Genomic DNA, 22,172 nt, shown 5'->3' on the forward strand with positions numbered 1-22,172 from the left:
CTTTTAGCTGCCGAACTAGGGGGTCGAAGTTTTTCTTAAAGAGACAGTACTTCGATTATCGAATGGTCGAATAGTCGAACGATTTTTAGTTCGAATCGTTCGATTCATGGTCGAAGTCGTAGTCGAAGGTCGAAGTAGCCCATTCGATGGTCGAAGTAGCCAAAAAAACACTTCGAAATTCGAAGTTTTTTTAATTCGAATCCTTCACTCGAGCTTTGTAAATGTGCCCCTTAATCTTCCATAATTTAGGTACTTTGATTAGCTTATGTGTGTTTTCTACTGGGAAGGGATTTTATGCACAGCACTTAAAAAAAATTCAGTATCATCTAAGGATAGACAAATATATAATAAGATGCCTGGTAGAGAAAATCTGTCAAAGCTTTATTTTTTCTGTATAAATATGTCAAATAATCAGCATTGGAAAGCCACTGAAATAAATGGGTTAAATATTTATCACAATGTATCATCTCTTGCAAATCACTACGTGGTACGCTGAAATAATTACCATTAAATAGCAGTTGTGAAATGATTCATGGTGAGAATGGGAACTGATCTTCTAACGAGCGCCCTTCATTGTGTTAACAAGCTTCAGGAAAAAAAGAGGAGAAAGGAAAGACTGGGATCTGAAGAGAAAGCTATGTTTAACAGGTGGAGCTTTGATCAGCAATATGCATATCAAAGCTATAATTTGACATCCCTGCTAAATTTTCTGCAGTGCAGTGTTAACATTCTAGTGGCAAGAAATGAAAACCTTATCATTGTAATTTGCCAGTGTTCACCTTTTTATTTGAATGTATCAGCAAGCAAATGATGTGAGTGATGTATAATCTCTATAAAGAGCTGCAGAATAAGTCAGCACTATATAAATAAAGCATCATAATAATAAGCCTCATGGTGGGGCTCTGTTAATACAGTGTGAGGATGCAAAGCACCATACAGTAGCTGCCAATATTTCAGCAGTGAGGCAGTTGAATATGGTTCACAGTTACATGTAAGGATGTGTAGCACCATTGTAAGTAACTGTTCTTCAGAAAGGCTGGGATTCATTAACACTCACAAGTTATGGGCAGCTTAATTTCCAAACAAAATGAGAGAAAAATAGCACAACTAACTAAATGGTAGTTGCAACATACGAAAGTTTAATATGGTATGTAGTCATTTGCATTTTTGTTAAAGCTTACAGTATTACTCTTTTGGACAATTAACATGCTATTTGCATCAGGTTGCATTCAAGGCAAACTTTGTATTTAAGGAGAAAGAAACACTATATAACATTTTTACTTCGTATGCTTTAGAGAAGACACGGCAAGCCAGAATTTAAAGGAGAACAAAACCCTACAATTGAATATGGCTAGAAATGCCATATTTTATATACTGATCTTATTGCACCAGCCTAAAGTTTCAGCTTGTCAATAGGGTTGCCACCTTTTCTGGAAAAAAATACCGGCCTTCCTATATATTTATCTTTTTTCCCTATTAATAACATTGGACTCAACCATCATTTTTACCGGACAGGCCAGTAAAATACCGACCAGGTGGCAACCCTATAGCAGCAATGATCCAGGACTTCAAACTTGTCGTCGTGGGGGGGGGGGGTTCACCATCATGGAAAGTGTCTACAACTCTCAGTTGGCTCTGAGCATATGTTGAGAAGCTAAGCTTAGGGGTTGTCTCAAAATTAGAAGCAGAAAATGAAGTTTGTCTGTAATATAAGCTATAAGATGCTATAAGGCTGATTATTGAATTCTGATGCTAGTTGCACTGGTTTCTGTGCTGCCATGTAGTAATTATCTGTATTAATTACTAATCAGCCCTATATTGCGACATTTATGTTCTATGTGTACTGGATATTTTGAGTCGGCTCCTAAGTTGAGTAAGTGACAGCAGAACAGAGCATGTGCAGTGAATCAGCAGAAAAGAAGACGGGGAGCTACTGGGGCATCTTGGTCGATTCCTTGGGCTGGCACAGAAGCCCAAAATATAATGTACAACATTTCTAGCCCAATTCTTTAGTTAAGCTTTAGTTCTTCTTTAAGGACATCATATTTCTTAAAGGGATTCTGTTATGATTTTATGGTGTAGTTTTTATTTCTAGATTGCACTGTTTACACTGCAAATATAATTCACTCTAGCATGTAAAATTTCATTCCTAACCCAACAAGGGTATTTTTTGTTGTTGTAATTTTGGTGTGTAGGCAGCCATCTCAAGTAGTTTTGCCTGGTCATGTGCTTTCAGAAAGAGCCAGCACTTCAGGATGGAACTGTTTTCAGGCAGACTATTGTTTCTCCTTCTCAATGTAACTGAAGGTATCACAGTGGGACATGGATTTTTACAATTTAGTTATGTCCTTATATCTATCAGGAAGCTGTTATCTGGTTACATTCCCATTGTTCTGATGATGGGATGCTGGGGGGGAGAAGGAAGGGGGATGATATCACTCCAACTGGCAGAACAGCAGTAAAGAAAGGCTGGCGTTTATCAGAGCACAAGTCTCATGACTGGGGGAACCTGGGAAACTGACAATATGTCTAACCTCATGTCAGATTTCAAGATTAAATTTAACAAAACCAATCTATTTGCTCTTTTGAAAAATGGATTTCAGTGCATTTTGAAAAAAACACGTTTTCCCATGACAGTATCCCTTTAACTTGTTGTCCGGGATTTGCAATTGCTATTACAGTATGCCATTACATTGACATATACTTGCTGAATTTGAATATTCTTTACAGTACACAGTTAACTTTAATATATGAACATATGCTGCCCATACTAGATATATCATCATTGTATATAATTATTTAATCTGCCAGATTATTTGTTTAGAATTTCAAGCAATATATAGTGAATAAAGTACCCCCTCTTGTAAAATATAAGGATATTACAAGTTACCGAGGAGTTTCATGACCTAAAATATGAGGCCGAAGGCCGAGTGTTTTTATACAGGTCATGGAACTCCAAGGTAACTTCTAATATCCTTATATTTTACAACTGGGGGTACTTTATTTATTATAATACACAAGTTTCAGTGAGTCATGTGACAGAAATGACATCAGAACTCACCGTTTATAACTGATGACATCAGAACTCACCGTTTATAAGGATATAATTTACGTGATATTCATGGCTTTTGTGTATTATAAGAAGATATACAGCTTAATAAATATTGTTCTTAAAAAAAAGTCACCTGTATAATGAGTGTGATACAAATCTGCTGGATGGTACAAAGCCTGTGTACAATTTGTTTGCTGGTGTTTGCATTAACATGCCTGGGCAAGACTGAAAATCTTTTTAATCTTATCACCTAATCATTCAACACTGGAGATAAGCAATTAAATATTTTGTGAGAGCACACAGAATAGGACATAGTTGACCTTAAAGGAGAATGAAAGCCTTCATTACATTTTTCAGTAACTGCTATCTTCAGAGGGTCACAAACCAAAACGTCCCGTGAAATAGGGAAAGCGACAACAATCAGGTTGGAATGATTGATTTGCATTAACAATCCAGATTTTTTTTATTAATTTCTGGTTCAATCGCTTTATCTGTATTGCATTATATAATGTTTCTTTCTTTAACCATCAGCGTCAGTTGCAGTCATCTGGATATTTGTCCCACATGCAAAATTTATTCAGGAAGTCTGTGCTAACTGAATGCAGTTGGAATAGCTGAATGCAAGACAATTTAAGCATTTTCCCATCAAGAGATCTGTCATTCAGACACTGGCCCTGTGCACCGTGAATAAGATGAATCTGGTAAAGAATTCTTAGCAACAATTTTAGGCGTTGTGTTGCTGTGATCTGAAAGGTTAAACTGATTTACCTAATGACACTGAAAAGTCGAAGTAATGTTAAATAAAAGTATCATTTTTTTCAGAAAATGGTATTTTTTACCATAACAAAAGACCTACCTAAACTATCAAGTCATATCAGTCTGTTAAATCAGATTTGCCAAATATTGTCAATACTGAAATAATTGTGTTGCTCTCCAGTAACTAAACTGCTTAGCAATAACAGTTGTTTTTGGAAATGTAGTTGTAAACAGCTGTGGATGGGTGGGAGGTGTTGATGTCCCTGCTCTTGAGATTTCAGACAGTAACTGAGAGATGAAAGATGGGGAGTCGAAACAATGAATGCTCAATTACTACTGACAGTTTCAGCATTTGTCTCAATATCCTATTCTCAAAGGCATCAACCATTAAAGCAGCTGATTGATTCCGCAAACTAAAAAAAAAGCAGATGTACCGGACAGGGAAAAATTTTAATTTGCAAAAGAGATTTACACTGAGGCTCAGAGGCAAGGGGCTTTTTCATAAATGGAGTACCAAGCATATACATGGTGCAAGTGCAGAAAGAGTCATCATTCAACTTGCTGAGCCTTTACGTATTCTGAAGAATTTTATAATAAAACTGATGAGTGTCAAATCTGTTCTAATAACTCTACAGTGGTGATATCTTGTGGATGATTCACAAAAGGAGAAAGAACAATGTACCGTGTAGTCACAACTGTGCTGTAGATTCAGGACAGGGAAGCAAATTGTTTGCAAAGGTCTTGTGCTGCAAGTATGATACATCTCGTTCCACACCTAACTATAATATATGTATGTGTTTTAAAATTAACATTAGGTTCCTGGATTCCACATCCTCACTGTACACAATACAAAACATAGTGGAAGAAACAGCAGTTATGGTTCCACTAGTTTGTTCTATGGTTATATATAATTGTGGATCAAATAGACCCCTTTTTTTTGTAGACATTATCATCCATCCTCCCCTTTTTGGGATGATACTGAAGGATCTACATTTTGGGATGCCACTGAAATTTTATTTTCTAGCAAAAACTGGATATTTAAAAAAAACAAAAAACAAACAAACAAATAGACTTAGCTGAAATGTATTTGTCTGACAGACAAAAAAAATCAAGGGTAACTCACCACTCTTCCTATAGAGAATCATTTCAGTTTTAAATTCTCTCTTCTCATCTAAGGCTTTCTGGATTTGGACCTTAAGCAGCTCACTGGTGTCTGGGCCATACAGGAACTTGCAGGCGCAGCTTTTCTGCATCACCTCTGCCCGAGCGAAGCCAGTCAGGTCACAGAACCCATCCGAACAGTACACAATAGGAAATAAATTAAGCACTTGTGCGTTCCCCAGAACAAAGTTGCTGTCTGAAAACAAAGAAAGGAACTGATTAGGGAGGCAAATATTTGTAGCCACAGAAGAAAATTTTTTTATTAAAAAATAGTTGTTTTTGAGCTCAGACTGGCATCACAGATGGTGTAGTTCCTGTTATGGTAGTGGTCAGTAGTGATGTGTTGACCAGTCCAATACCGGCGGGATGGGTGGGTTTGGGCTGACCTCGGCACACCTTTGACGACTGCTGGCATCCAGTCCCACTCATTTTGGGAGACCATGGAATAAGGTGTGGGTCAAACTGAAGAGGCAGGGCAGCTGCAATTTTTGCACCTGGGCCTGTGGTCCCCTAGTTATGCCATTGGGTTTACTACATGAGAATATGCAGTAGAAAGTGTTTAGCTCTTGTAGAAAGTCATACCGAGAGCTTACTGTAAGAGACCATATTAAAGAATGTGTTGGGAATTAAAGAATTTTCTCGGGGAATGATGGTTTATCCATATACAGGGTTGGTTCCAAAGGAGGTGCATTTAGACCACAATAAAATAATGTGAATGACCTCTCTTTCCACAGGGAGTGACAGCTTATACAATGTAGTCCTGGGGTGAGCTTTTAGTTTGCTTGCCATTCACTGGACCATAATGAACATTAAAGGAAGAGTAACACCAAAAAATAAAAGCATTTTAAAGTAATTAAAATACAATGTACTATTGCCCTGCATTGGTATATGTACATGTTTGCTTCAGAACAACTACTATAGTTCATCTAAAGAAGCTGCTGCGTAGCCAACATTTTGTGGTGAGTTTGCAATGTCCCCTGTTATTAAATGTAGCTGGGACACACTATTAGCAAGGGTGATAGATAAGGACTTCACAGCATTACATATGAAGCAGAATGAAAATAACATTTGCTAATGCTTTACGATTATTTTGCATACAGCTATCTGCACATCATGTACTACAGAGAGCAGCCATAAAGGCAGAAAGAGCAAAGGAATAGCCAAGGTACTGTATCATGGCAGTATCATGGAACCGCCATTGATAAAATTGCAAATATTAAGGCTTGCATCTAACAATGATTTCATTCTGACCAACCAATATTTATCTAGCACTGATCTCTAAGGCTGTAGTTCCAGTATATCCTACGCATAACTATAATGTTACACCATATTTAATAACATTATTATGTTTTCATATGATACATCTTTTGAATTACTGATACTGATCAAAGAGGGAAATTCTTACAGAATTATTTTTTTTTTAACGTGATAAGATATTTTGAAATTTGATTTCACATATCACTGCTTTTCACCTAAAGGGAAATAAAAATTACAGTGTAAATGAGGTGAGGCTTGTGAATGTATTAAACTACCACTACCTAAGTAATGTATCTCGGCTTACAGATGATACAAAACTAGGCAGCCCAATAAATTCATCATCATTCCATCCGAACAGGTTGTGGCAGATGAGATTTAAATAACTGTAAGGTAATACACCTGGGATGTAAAAGTATGCAGCCACTTATCCCCTTAATGGGACTGTACTAGGCAAATCCATAATGGAACAGGACCTTGGAGTCCTTGTAGATGGCAGTCAGCAGCATCAAGGGCAAACAAGCCTTTGAGCTCTAATAAAAGGGGTATAGGTTCTCTGGAGAATATGCTGTGTAGTTTCTTTTTTTTTTTCAATGTATCTTTTTATTGAGTACATTTTTAGAGAATAATACAGTTAAACAGAAAAGTCTCCAGTGTTGAGATGGGATATTTTAAATTAGAGAGAGAGAGTCCAAAGAAGGGCAGGTCCCAGTTATAAAGGTCTCAGTTATGAAGACTGGCCAAGTTGGAGCTGTTTATGCTGGAGAAGAGGTACTTAAGGGAGCTATGTATAAATATATAAGGGGTTAATACAATAAATAAGCTTATAGGCAACCCCCTCTAGTATTAAACATGTCCCTCCACATGGGAGCAACTTACTTGAAGTACAAATGAAAAACAATATATTTCCCCTTCCTGCACACAGTACACTTGTCATTTCATTCAGCATTCAGCAAAAGTGTACTGAGGCGTGTGAAAGAAATCTAAGCAAAGTGTGCTCCATCTTTATACATTTAAGTGTAATGAAGAGAAAGAACTTTTGGAAACAATACTTTATTAATTACAGACTTCATTGTATAAAAGCCATAAAATGTAGACACTCAGTGACTTTGCATTACCAAAATGCAATCAGCTCTTTTCCTATTCTAATTTGCTGAGGAAAATCAAATCATGAATCATTTTAAGACTCCGCCAATCCTGGTATCCATTCCCTCCTTGACAAACTTTACCCTAAGAACATTAGCACATTAGTATAATAAGATAATGAACATGTAATCAAAAAGGCTGATTGCCATTTCAATTCTGGTGAAATGTAACTTTGTTATAAAAGGAAATATAGTGTACTATAATTAGAGATAACAAAAAGAGCTTTTAAACCCTGTCTTTCCCTCAGGGTTGAAATATATTTTTTAAGCAGTGATCTCATTATAACTGCATTATACCATGTTCAAAGATAATATGTTTTAAGAACCAAATCAGTCAATGTACTTAACTTAAATCTCACTGTTTCACAAGATATTTTACCAACATTATCAAGATACATTATTGACAAAAAGGAAAAAGCTGAATTTTAATTTTCTTTGCCCCATTACTATAAGGTATATACTCATAGACATGTTCTGTTCATTCCTCCTTTTCAAGGCTTGTACATATTTTATTATTCCAATGTTTTGGAACTAGAATAAATGCTATGGAAAAATGACATACAAATTATCATCTAACTTGCTCATGAAAAAAAAAATTGATTGAATTTGGATCCAGCTTTGATAATTACATTTTCTACATTAGTTTCCTGAAGTGTAAGAGGCACATTATACAGCCTCATACCTTTTTAGGATCTTTTTAGTTTCTTCTGCCTTTAAAATTGTGAAATTACATCTAAATGATTAAAATAATATACTCTAAATAGGTTAACGTTTTAAAATAAAAATGAATGAATTTGACTATATACAAGGCCAGATTTCTTGGTGGGCACCCCTAGCGCCCACCTGCACTCCCTTCCTCCCCCACTCACGAGAGTGCACACACGCGCTGGCAAATCCGGGCCTGACTATATATCATCAACCCTTAAAGGAACAGTAACACCAAAAAAATTAAAGTGTTTTAATGTAATGAAAACATCATGTAGTGTTGCCTGCACTGGTAAAACTGATCTGTTTGCTTCAGAAACACTACTATAGTTCATATAAACAAGCTGCTGAGTAGCAATGGTGGAAATTGAAAAAAGGTTATATGGCACAGGTTAATAGTGGATAACAGATACCACCATTATGTTCTGCAGAGCTTATCTGCTGTGTAACCTGAGCCTTTTCTCCTTTGAATGGCTGCCCCCATGGCTACGCAGCAGCTTATTTATATAAACAATAGTAGTGTTTCTGAAGCAAACACAACAGTTTTACCAGTGAAGGGTAATTTTATTACTTTAAAACAATTTCATTTTTTGATGTTACTGGTCCTTTAATGGGGCATTATCAAACAATCTTTATTACATCTGCATCACTCATTGGAATGTAAAAAACACAAAATCTATACATGAATATATATCTTCCACTATCAAGCAGTACTGAAGTACTGAGTACACATGCATAATTTAACATCATTTGCTCATGGACATGGTTAATGCTCTAGTGTTAAGCCCTAAAGGACAAAAGTGCATGTGTGTGTGTTACCCTGAAAAGATGCCCATAGACTCCAGTGTATTGAAAAACATTTTTTTTAGCAGTGACTTTTTTGCACGCAAAATGCAATGGAGTCTATGGGCATCTTTTGTGACAAATCCATTTTGGCAAATACAGTACTTCTTTGCAACAACTTTTTCTCAACAGAACACTGTGGTGGTTTTGCTCATCACTATTGCTTACAGAACACTGGTTAGTACAGCCTTGTGCACTTTCAAGGGAACATATAAGGCCTAATTCACAAACAGCATGCAGGGTGCAAGGTTCAAAATATGGACCCAATCCACCATGTTTTTTTGCATTTTTGCACCCTACCCTTTGCTTTGTAGACTAGCCACTGGTGTTTGCACCCTATCCATGAGTGGCAAACTGGGAGATGCACATAGGCACCCTCCTTCGCCCCCTCCCCCCAACCCGTCACCTAACTTTGCTGCTTTGCACGGGAATGCTCCTGACACAAATCCATGGTGAAAAACACACTAAATCGTGTCATTTTGGTGCCTGCACTTGTGGCAGGGGCAACAGTAAATTACCTCTATTGTGTCAAGAACAATTATTTGACATACCATTATACAACTTAATTAATGTAAGAAATTATTTTTGTATAATTTTAATGAAAATTTGCCCAAAAACGTTAATAGCACAACCCAGCCTTTCTACCTTTTCTAGCCTTTCCATTTTCTGCTTTCCCAGTAGAACCTGCAGCACTCAACACTTTGCACTGTATGATTATTTGTTTCACAGACAGACCAGAGAGGATCTACGCAATACTACAATAAATGCCAAATTTTTATATTAATGAAACCATATTTTATTTATCATTGCCTACATGATTGAGCTTGAATGTGAGGCATCATATAAGCATTTACAGAAAATACAAGAAGAAAACATCAAGAAAATATCATTCTGCCCCTGACTTACACCATGTGTTGGATGTACATTATTAGTCTATATTATTTTCTTATACAAAAACAACACTCTAAAATGTAGCAAATCTATACCAATAAAAGCTAAAAGCAACATTCCTTTGCTGAATGTGATACACAGATGAGATATGTTCCTATCACTGAGTAGATTAACTAGTGCAAATATCAGAACTACAATGTTGTCTAGTGCTAAACTTTTCACAAAAGTTCAGGCTTCTTCCTCTGATTATACTGAAGATTGGTTTTATAAATCTATGTCAATGTACTTTGTGCAAGCATAAAATCATGGGCAGCAAATGCATCCTCTGGGATTAGGTACAATCAAACAAAAAGCATTGTTGTGGTTAATGTGCATTTTAGAATACACAGCAAATTGCTACTATGATTGTATAGTCATTTATCTATCAATAATACTAATGAGTAAAAAAAAAGCAAACTAAAATCAAATTTTGAATGTGGTCAGGGATCATTTAGAGAAGCTGACTCTAAAGATGAATGGGTATTTAATATGCAATGTAAGAAACAATGCATATTATCCTCTGTGCCTGATGCAAAAACATTCATGCTTCTGAACGTTTGGAGGATGGGGCACAAAAATAGATTATTGCTTTTGGGCCAAGTACTCTTTAGTTGGAACACTATGTTTTTATCAGATTTTCAGCATTTCAGCCTTAAAAAAATATCAGGGTTCGTGGGTATGATATAGTGAGTGAGTATAGTAAGAATAAGGGGGTTATTTACTAAACTCCGAATGCCAAAACCCCCCAAAATTCCTGTTTTTTTTTAGTATAGAATCCAAATTTTTAGTGGGAAAAGAAAATCATGAATTGTTCGAATTTATTATACCCCAGAGGATGGAAAAAGTCTGAATCCGAAAATTTGGCATATCAGACCTTCCGAGGTGGCATATAAATCAATCCCCTGCTTTAATATGGAAAGCCACATATTCCCAGCAGTAGCATAGCAACCCTGAATATATAATTTATACAATTTTTCATTAAACTGAAAACGGTGTACATAAGTATTTCCCTAGTCTCATTCAACATGACATAATTACATTTACTGAACAACGACAAAGGAAGTGACAATTAGACAAGTACAAAATATATATATATATATATTTTTTTTTTTTTTTTTTTTTTTTGCTATCATCGTGAATAACAGAAGGGGGAAGCTGCAGAGGGAATCCCATCATCTGCACATAACACAGACACTGATAGTTTTATTTCACCTTTGGAATCTTTCATGCTGGTGATTTGCTTTGGGAATTAGTCTCTTTCTCTCTGGGGAGCCCATTTCCTTTCTGATCATGAGCAGCACACATTACTTACCCCAGAGCTCCTTGCATGGTTTCTAGGTCAAACAAAGCTAGTAAATAGAGAAGCCAGAGGGACCCTCATTAACTCCCCCACTGCTGCCAGGGAACAAGAAAAGAGCAATGGAGTGAAACTGCTGCTAAATCTGTTATTCATTTTCCTGAACTGGTTAAGTCAGTGGAATGAATTAGTTGAACGACATTATTGTTTCATAAATCCTGAAGATAATATATTGCACAAAAGAAGGAAACGGTGGAACATTTGCAAATGTCTGTCTCTCTTTAATCTGTCATCAATCTATTACATTCAAATTTATCTTTCTATGTGTAGGGACCCCTACTGGGTAATCTGCCCTGCAGCTTTAAGGCCCCCACCTTTTTTTTCTTAGAGTGATCTGCCAGGAGAGAATGACACTCCCCTGCTACACTGCTATATAGTGTGTGTAGGGAGTGGCCACTTCCTCTTTGGCCTGTGGATGGTGATCCAGCTGGGTGTGCTCAGGGGAGCCTGGGTACAGCTAGGCCCAGAAAGGCCCATGTGCTTTGGAGAAGAAGTCGGGGACCAGGTAACCCCGTGAATGAGGAATAGTTACACTAGGGCAGACTTGTCATAGTCTCTTTAGGAGAGAAAGGCAGAGAGGTGAGAGAGAAAGAGCAGCTGAAGCTCCAACAAGGATTTGCAGCAGGGAGTAGCTTCCCAGAGGCTCTGTGTGTTGCCTCCAGTCAGGGACCTCAGTGAAGAGGGACTGTAAGGGTAGAAGCTGCTTTCCTGACAACTTCCAGGAGGGAATGTGTGAATACTGCAAATGCCTAATGGAGACCTTTCCTCTGTGAGAAATGCCTAATGCCTGCAGCTCTGTGTGAGAAATGTGCTATTGCCTCAGCTCCTGCGTGACTACTAAACCTGTGGTCACTTGCCTCGTGCATAGTTAAATAAATCGTTTTCTGTTTTACTGCAAGAACCTCCTGGCGCCCATCTTTTGTTGTATGCACAGTAGCCTGGGGGATGTAGTTGCACTACACCATAGAGGGAACACTTCCACATGGCGAAGGCCCTGACCCTGTTGTGTGAAGTCGCGTGTAACCCATGCTTCTACTGCTAGCTGGACAGTTTAACTATTTGTGTGCTATGCAGCCCAAATAGGTGTTACATTTGGCTGCCCAACGTGGGGCTCGATTCCCTAAAACCAGGCTGTGCATTGTTTTGTTCGAATCGTACGAATGGATGTACGAATTTGTCGGAGTGTACGAATGGATCGTACGAATTTTTCGAAGTGGATAAACGGAACGTACGTATTCTTCGAATCGTACGAATTTCCTTCGAAGTATTTGGCCGTGGGTTCGGGCTTGGAGGTTCGCCCCGAATTTCACGAAGGCCTGCGGATGTCAGTTGGATGGGAGGAAGATGGATGTCCCGGATGGAGCCATTTCCTGCTCATATGTGATCCTGGATCATGGATCTGGAAGAGGAGAACCTGGAGGATGGATTCTTCTGATGTTTGCTACAGCTCTTCTATGGACTCCTGCAGAGTGAGATGCCTAGAGTTCTGCTTGCTTGTTTTTTTGTGGCTGGAAGGACTGTTGGACTAAGTGGGTTCTAATTCAGGACTATTGATCCCCACCACCATTTCTTCTGCCTTCACCTACTCGCTGAGTAGTGTTCTGCACCCAAGGATTGGCCTGTGTGGACCCTTGGGAGGGGGAGAAGTATTTTTGCTGATGTGTAATAAAGTTGACCAACTGCAACTGTTTATTATGCAATTGAAAATGTTTGATACAGTATTGTGTATGCTGTGTTTCCTTTACAGTGACCATTGTTACCAGGTATGCCTTAGGAGAGGATACCAGAAGTGGATGTGATGGTACTGTAAGTTGATATATGTTGGGGATGTTTAAACCATTGTCGGGACGAAATGGGTTTTTCCCCCGGGTGTATGTAGGGACCCCTACTGGGTAATCTGCCCTGCAGCTTTAAGGCCCCCACCTTTTTTTTCTTAGAGTGATCTGCCAGGAGAGAATGACACTCCCCTGCTACACTGCTATATAGTGTGTGTAGGGAGTGGCCACTTCCTCTTTGGCCTGTGGATGGTGATCCAGCTGGGTGTGCTCAGGGGAGCCTGGGCACAGCTAGGCCCAGAAAGGCCCATGTGCTTTGGAGAAGAAGTCGGGGACCAGGTAACCCCGTGAATGAGGAATAGTTACACTAGGGCAGACTTGTCATAGTCTCTCTAGGAGAGAAAGGCAGAGAGGTGAGAGAGAAAGAGCAGCTGAAGCTCCAACAAGGATTTGCAGTAAGGGAGGAGCTTCCCAGAGGCTTTATGTGTTGCCTCCAGTCAGGGACCTCAGTGAAGAGGGACTGTAAGGGTAGAAGCTGCTTTCCTGACAACTTCCAGGAGGGAATGTGTGTGAATACTGCAAATGCCTAATGGAGATCTTTCCTCTGTGAGAAATGCCTAACGCCTGCAGCTCTGTGTGAGAAATGTGCTATTGCCTCAGCTCCTGCGTGAGTACTAAACCTGTGGTCACTTGCCTCGTGCATAGTTAAATAAATCGTTTTCTGTTTTACTGCAAGAACCTCCTGGCGCCCATCTTTTGTTGTATGCACAGTAGCCTGGGGGATGTAGTTGCACTACACCATAGAGGGAACACTTCCACATGGCGAAGGCCCTGACCCTGTTGTGTGAAGTCGCGTGTAACCCATGCTTCTACTGCTAGCTGGACAGTTTAACTATTTGTGTGCTATGCAGCCCAGATAGGTGTTACATATGTATTTATCTATCAGTTCCTTTTTATGGAAATAGCGTGGCAATTCAGCCGCCCTATCATGAGAAAACTCCTCCATACTAATCATTTCCTCAACCCAATCTTCTTCAAAAAGGTGCCAGACTAAATCTAAATAAATAAAATAATATAAAAAATGAATGAGAAAATAAAACAAATGTAATAGCTTTATTAATATAATCTGATTATATATTATCAAGCAACCACCAAGCCTGCACAACTTAGAGTCAGCATGATATGGATATTTAGCATATTGCCCCATGTGCTGTGTATGCAGGAGTGGTCTCAGCAATGTTAAGAGATTGGACGCTCTAATTGTGGTGGTGTAACAGTATAGAGCTTGGTTGGCCTGACATAATCACAATATCCTCTGCAAATTGTTGTTTGCCTAAGTAGAAATTATTTAGCAGGCTAACAAATCCATGTCCCCTTTATCACAGCATGAAGGATTAACCGGAGGCAGCAAGATCTCATGGAAGTGCAATGCTTTTATGCATCTCCCTCTTAGAGTCTGGCAGCACAGAGAGGTTTTCAGATATTCCCTGGTTGTTTTGCAGTGCATTTTAGAAAATGTCAGCCATAACTGTGATTTCAACTCCACCCAGTACACAAGAACCCTGTGCCCAGAAAGCATTGAGCATACAGAAATATGCTAGATGTACACATAAATATAGGGAGAACATGTAAAATCCTTGAACAAAATGCATTCGTAAAGACCATACCTCCAACATTTTGGAAATAGAAAGAGGGACAAAAAGACGTTGACCACGCCCCTTTTTGTGACCACACCCCATAATTACAATGATCATTTTAAAAAATTTGAAAGTTTGAACACATTTCTGTGTTTTCTTTCAGTTATTACAGTTTTGCTAATGAAGGTGAATTGCCCTTTATACTGCAAGTCACAGTTTCCCCAAGAGACCTGCTTATCTTAAATTGTTGCAATAGTTTCTTTGCTTATCTTAAATTTTTACAAAAGTATCTTAAGTGCACCTGCCACGTTTTCTGGGCTCTCTGCCAAAAGCCAATTAAGTTAGAAACATTGTATCTTTTTCTGGCTGTTCAAGGCAGGAGATCAAAGAGAAAGTCAGGACATTTCAGTAACAATCTGGGACTGCCAGCTGAGCTGTCAAAATCGGAACTGTCCCACAAAAAACGAGACAGTTGGGAGGTATGGTGAAGACTGAACCAAAGACCCTTCCCATATAACCAGATACCACCAGAAACAACACTCCTGTTCAGGGGCAATAAGCCATTTGAGAAACATTTTAAGAAACTCTCATTCATCACTGCATTTGATACATGTATTACATTATTACTGGGTTTGAGTAACCCTACAGACAAATTCATAATGCCTAGTTATTCTGGCTGAAACCTAAATTTGTTTTTGTTGAAGTCCAATGGTTCATGATCAAATTGGACATGTCAGAAGTACAAATTACTGTATCTCATTCCCTTTCCTGTAGTTTCTTTGAGCACTAAAAAAAAAAGTCCTTGGTTGGACTGGACACGGTGTCCTGCTGTGAAAAATGAATGATTTAGCAAGGGCTTTCTAATTTCTGAGATTTAATAAGATAATACAGTCAGGAGAAGTTTGCAGATGTCACCATGACCATGGAATCTTTGATCCATAATAAGCAATACAGGCAAGCACAAGCACAAATTCCCCAGTGAATGTACATGTTGTCACAATGCTATATTTGGTTCCTGCAGAAACTGGTGCCCGGTACAGATGATATCAACAAAGAAGACAAAATGCAAAAACTTTCATGGAACAGTGAAAAATATATTTCATGTCTAAAAAGTATGATTTCACACTGAACCCACTTTAGATATATTGGTTAATAAATGGATGGATACATAGGGGCACAAATACTAAGAGTCGAATATCGAGGGTTAATTAACACTCGATATTCGACCATCGAAGTAAAATCCTTCGACTTCGAATATAGAAGTCGTAGGATTTACCGCAAATACTTCGATCGAGAGATCGAAGATTCAAAGTATTTTAATCCATCGATCTAACGATTTTCCTTCTATCAGAAATAGCTTGCAAAACTTATGGGGAAGGTCCCCATAGGACAACATTGGTGCTCGGTAGGTTTAAAGTGGCGAAGTAGGTAGTTTTTTTTAAAGAGACAGTACTTCGACTATCGAATGGTCAAATAGTCAAACTATTTTTAGTTCGAAACGTTCTATTCGAAGTCTTAGTCGAAGGTCGAAGTAGCCTATTCGATGGTCGAAGTACCCAAAAAAATACTTCGAAACTCGAGCTTTGTAAATGTGCCCCATAGAGTATGGAATATTCTTTTTTGGAAAGTAGATTGCCAAAGCATGTAAAATATACTATTGTGGTAAGGGAAAGCATCCAAAGTTATAATGGAGACTGCCACCAACTAGCAAAAGCTGTCATAACAGCAGGGAGAAGACGTAAACTAGACTAGGGATTTAGACAATAACAATTCTTTGCCCACCTGGTTTGGCCATCCAGATAGGCCCAAGATTGATTCTTTGAGGCTAGTTCATCTCTTTATTTTATATCGGTTGTTTTCAGTTACAGCACTAGCAATTATTTTGACTTTTTTCCCAGCTTGCAACCGAAAGTGCTAATTGGTTTTCTGTGGTCAGCGACCCCTGCAAACATGTTGACAAAACATATTGACTTCCTAGTTAAACCCTTTTCTATTCATATTTTATTGTGACGTCCTGACTGTTGCTTGGTGGCTAAGGTACAAAAAAAAATCTATAAAAAGTTTGAACCTACAAGTTAATTTTAAGGTGCACTTGTCTTTTAAAATTTTATTTGCACAAAGCCATCTACAAAATGCAGGAAAAAAAGAGAAACATATATGTTTAACAGCAATAATCCCATTAGTTCAATGGCATTTCATGGACTTTGATATTATCAGCAGATAGTAAACAATCAATGACTTTCAAAAACAGTCCCTCATAGAAAATAAAAAAGATATTTCTACAAGTCTAGAAAGCAATAGTGTATGTGAATTTAATGTAACATGCAATGCCACTTTAAGCTTTAAAGAGTGATTTCAACATCGTTCAGTCCAGGCGCAAGTGGAGAAAACCATGAAACAGTTATTATTTTTAAACTTTGTACATACTATAGCAGAGCACATGACTGTGTAAATGTAACTAAGGTTTGAGCAATATGATTGCATTGTCATGCACGATGAAGCATTAATTTGCACATTTTTACTCCCCCTCCAGCAAGCTATCGAAATGTTCAAAGAGCGCTCTATTTTACTTGACTACAGGCAAAGAATTCATTCACACAGAGAAGCCTATTCACACTTATTTCTAAGTCTGACGTACACAAAGATCCAAATAATAAAGCTTCATCCCTGGCAGCCCCTCTGTTTTTTTCAGTTTGTATCTATTAACACTTATTATAGATGTAAAAAATTTGCTAAAAATGAAACTGCCTCAAACAAAATGACTATAAAGAAAAATTAGACCTTAGTATTATCCCTGTAACACAGTTATCAGTTGCTATTGAGTGTTCTTGTGTGTTCTGTGTAGTACATTTATGTGTAGCCATTTTACAACACACTCACCTTTACAACAATGTGCAATGCCTAAAGAAGAGTGGCCTTTTTTTCAGATATCCATTAAAGGTATGACCTCAAGCCTCTTTTGTGCAGTTTGAGCTTTCTATATGGAAAACAAGGAGTGTGTTTGGACTCAGTACCTTTATGCATTTTTCAAAAAGAGAAAAATGAGAAGAGTTTTGATTCAGGGACCATGTGAAGGATGGAGCATGGTACAAAAACAAAGGTTAAAGTGTTGGAAGAATTAATCTGCCATAACTCCACCCGGTTTCAGACAGAGGTCCACTGGGGCTCTTCTGTGCAACCCCCCGCTTCAGTCCCAACCCCCCTCTGGCCCCCGCGCATACCTGTCCTGTAGTTGTGGCCACGATCGTGGCTGGAGGGGCGGCGAGATTGGGGGTGGCACGTGCCATAGACGGGTGCAGGTCTGAGTTGGCGATGCCCATCGGATTTTTATCAGGTCTCCCTGTCGGCCCATTCCGACATTGACTCCACCTACAGAAATTGTTACTGATAGGGCTGAGGGCTTCTTTAGTAATTGTGCTATCTGCCAAAACCAGCATCATCTTCAGTAATGGGAAACTCTTATTGAGAGTTCTTTGCCACAAACTGCCTTTACATAATGCAAAAAGATGGTGTGATTCCAGAAGAGAGTCTACTTTTCTGCTCTTATTAGATACTTAATCATTTATGGCTCTTAATTTTAAGGCACAGTGGTACTGCTAAGATGAAGTGTAAAGATATACATCTTATACACATATATATAATACATATATTATATTTCCTGAAGACTTCTCGAGTAGAGGAGCTGAAACGTTAAAATAAACTTTTTTTTGTGTTTATTTGAAGTCCTTGGAGTGCGGTTTGTGATTATTGATATTATATATGTAAAAAAAAAAAAAAAAAAAAAAATATATATATATATATATATATATATATACAGTATATACACACACATATATATAATACATATATATATATGAATTATATATATATATATATATATATACACATATATATAATACATATATATATATATGGATTATATACACATATATACATATATATCTTTTCATAGTTATTAATGGCACCAATCTCACAGCGTGAGCCTCCATAAAACTATCCAAAGGGTCACAGGTGAGGTGAAAAGAAATATGGCTCTCTACATGTTACTGAGAAGCATTATATAATAACTGGCTTGCGTCTATGGGAAGTAATTAAATTTTCAGTCTTTAGTCAGAACACCCTCTTTCTTTAATGTGCTATGTTAGACAGCAAAGCATGTACTGTATACTTTTAAGCCTTTTATTGCCAGAGAGCCTGCAGAGAACTGAAGATAAATAAGCATATTAAGGGTAAATCCATTAATACAAGGCGTGAAGTGCATCAAATGAATTAGATCCAAAAACAATCACATTAAAATTAGAGAGAGAGATAGTGAGAGAGAGGCACAGAGGCAATAAAAGATTACAAACTTGACTGTTTTCTATATACCAGTGCCATATTGTATGGTTGTTTTATATCTTAATTAGGTCTGAATTAAAGATTGGGGTCAGATGGAGCTTCAGCTGTAGGTCTTTTTGCAAAAACAGTACCATCATTATGATTTGGAAATGTAATGTAAAATGTACAATATAATGGAGTGGTTCAGGAAAAACTCAAAAAGACTTTTTCGCACCCTACCAGGCAATGAATTTTACAAAGAGAGCATGTCACCTGATAGTGATCTTGGAACTTTCAACTCCTCACTACCATTAAAAGAAGTAAAAGTAGTTTGTGACACATTAAAGTCACCCTGTTCTATAGTCCATTCAAGAGAGTGGCCAGTTTTGCATTACATTCAAGTGTGCATAAAGTGCAGCTCTCTTTGTGTTTAAGCACCGGGGTCATCATGCTCTAAGATCTCTAACATCTCCTTGTTTCCTTTTGAATTGCTAATTTAAGTCTTAACCAGGTGTCTCTTCCCAGATTCAGCTCTTCAGATTAATGAAAGCTAATGCTCTCCCCTTCAATGTGTGAAGTGAAATGTAAAAAAAACAGCAAGCTGTTAAATGAATCCATTTCACTCCTAGGCCTGTGTGCAATCTGGCTCTATAAATTAATAGAACATAGCTCTCAGGCAGAGAAAGGTGCATTATATATCCAGCTGGACAATAATTACCGACAGAACAGTGTTGGCTGAATAAAAAAAGACTCTAAACATCGTGGCAGATTTATCAAGGGACGAATTTCATATTTGAAAAACTTCGAAAATCGAATTCAATAAGACCAAACAAAATTAGATCAAAGTTTTTTTTGGCCGAATAGGTCAGTTTTCATTCAAATAGGGCAGTTTTCGAATCTTACGAATCAAAGTAATAGCGCATTCGAAACATACAATTCTAAGTTTTTATCCAATAAAACTAAAACAGTAATTCGCCAGGTTTTAGATGGCAAATGGTCGAGTCGAATTTTTAAAAAGACAGTACATGATAATTTCAAAATTAGAATTTTCACATTTTTTTCAAATTCAAATCAAATTTGAACTATTCCCTAGTTGACATACACAAAAATTAGCTAAAATTTTTTTTTTATTCTAATTTTCACTTCGACCTTTGATAAATCTGCCGTATAATGTAATAAGTGTTGCAGTCCTACAATGCATTATTTAGGGGTGATTTTTTTGTATAGACACAATAGGACTCATTTACTGATATCGGGGCAGGACACAGCTGCCATGTTGTATCTGCTTTGTCCTATCATCAATGGTGCGGGCCTCAGGTCCTTGATCACCACATTGGAGTGCCTGTGTTCAGCAGTCACATATTTCTGGTTTTTATGTACATAGGGTACAATCTATGTACAAACTAACAGCCCTCACCTTCAGACTTCTGCCAATCTTTGTAAACCATAGTACAGCAAAGTACAATAAAACATGCAGTTTATGTGATTCTTTTCAACTATTAAAGAATCCTTCTCTAGACTGAAAATTTTATATTTACATGCTTCAAGCCACAGGATAGTATACTTCAGAATGCACACGTGAATTACCAGCTTTTAAGGAACTTTATTTAAAAAGTAAATAAAATAGTAAAAACTCACATTTTTAAATCCTAATAATTTGAAATCTACTTCTTAATTGTTAAACAAAATCCATAATCACAATTAAAATGCGCTGTGTTGTTATTGAAAGCTGGAATTTCTAATTTTAACAGCATAAAAAGAACCTTTGGTAAATTATATTGTTGGAATTTGTTAATATGCTTTAAAGTTGGGGCTTGATGAAGCCCCATATTGGATTTTGAAGGTCCACAGTGTGCCCTTGGGGCATGAGTCCATGAACCTGTGTTATATATATTTTTATATATGTATATAATTGTCAATTTCAGCAGGAAAAAAATGGACTTGGCTTTTCTTTGAGAATCAGAAGCTATTTTTTTAGTTTCATTTTATTATATGAGTCTACTTCGCTGTAGAATACAAAGCTGCTTTAAAATTCATCCTGTATTTCTTATCGACATTTCAAGCACTGGTGGTCTGCTAGACAACATAGATATGCAATTTAGTACTTTAGTTATAAAGTGCTTATTGCCAAGAGTAAAATCCTCAAAACACTGAAGCCAATCCACATGCCTCAACAATCAGCTAATGGTGTTGTTCATTACATTATGGCAAGGATGCATTCAAACAGCTGGGGGACACTTACTGGGACTCTAGGAGATAGGAAATGTAACTCACCCAACAAAACAAGATAGAAGGAAGTACAAATACTCTGAAAAGACTCAATGGATCTAGGCATTATGCCAACACATTAAATTTAGTGAGGGAAAGAGAGATGAGCTCATAACATCCCAAAAGGGAGGACAAGAGCAAATCTAGACTCCTAATTGTCCCAAGGGCAGTAATAATGGCAGACAACCATTTATCATGTTAGAAATAAGAAGGTGATCTAATCTAATACAACACTCTTTCAGGCATACTATAGCTGATAAGAATGTCTTGTGTCTAGGAGCATTTTACACACAAAATCAAGCCATGTATTTAAACTATTTACAGTTGTACTGCATACACAATATATGCAACAGGCTAGAAAATATCTTTAGTTTCACATTTCTAAACTTTCATCCCAAGCTGAACTTCCCTAACAGTACTCGAATATTCAGGAATTGAGGTTTAAGAAGAGAAACGTCATCCCATAATGCAGTCTGGTTACGGAAACTGAAAGAGGTATTACAAGAGGGACAGGTGCAACTAGTGTATAAATATGCAAGTTTGGTGTCTGTGTTCTTGATGCAGTGATTTCTGTGGGTGCAGTTACAGTGGATTCATGGTGAAAAAAGAAAACAAAGCAAAAAATAAATAAATAAACCTGCACTTTGGGAAGAAAAGATTGCTGTCTGCACAACTAAGAAAAGAGGCAATTGTATGCCTTTGAAATTAGTTATAGCTGGAGCAATAAAATGAATAGCAGTGGCAACTGCATTTATGGGCTCTGGGTTCCAAGAGGTGCAGAAATTTCCACCTCTTGTCAGAGGCCTCATCTTGATACCCTAGATAAGATGCCATCTTGGAAACCATGTCATAAACAAACAGATTAAAAAGATTAAATAAGTGAACTAAATAAGACTCAGTTTGATTTTACTGGCAAATCAGTTGTTTTTGTAGCTGTGCCTCCCATGCATTAAAAGCTTCTCTTTGTGTCTA

The 22,172-nt window shown here is 37.6% G+C and overlaps 1 protein-coding gene across 1 annotated transcript in view; it reads right to left on the reverse strand.

The window, feature by feature from the left end:
- The window catches only part of LOC108702284 (potassium voltage-gated channel subfamily H member 8), a 210,339-nt gene that overhangs the window by 112,580 nt on the left and 75,587 nt on the right, over positions 1-22,172 (reverse strand). Inside the window, exon 2 of the mRNA XM_041578382.1 lies at positions 4,932-5,165. Within this exon, the coding sequence (XP_041434316.1) occupies positions 4,932-5,165 (234 nt within the window). The remainder of the gene's footprint in view (positions 1-4,931; positions 5,166-22,172) is intronic.

This window comes from Xenopus laevis, chromosome 9_10S, assembly GCF_017654675.1.
Source record: "Xenopus laevis strain J_2021 chromosome 9_10S, Xenopus_laevis_v10.1, whole genome shotgun sequence".
NCBI classification, from domain to species: Eukaryota; Metazoa; Chordata; class Amphibia; order Anura; family Pipidae; genus Xenopus; species Xenopus laevis.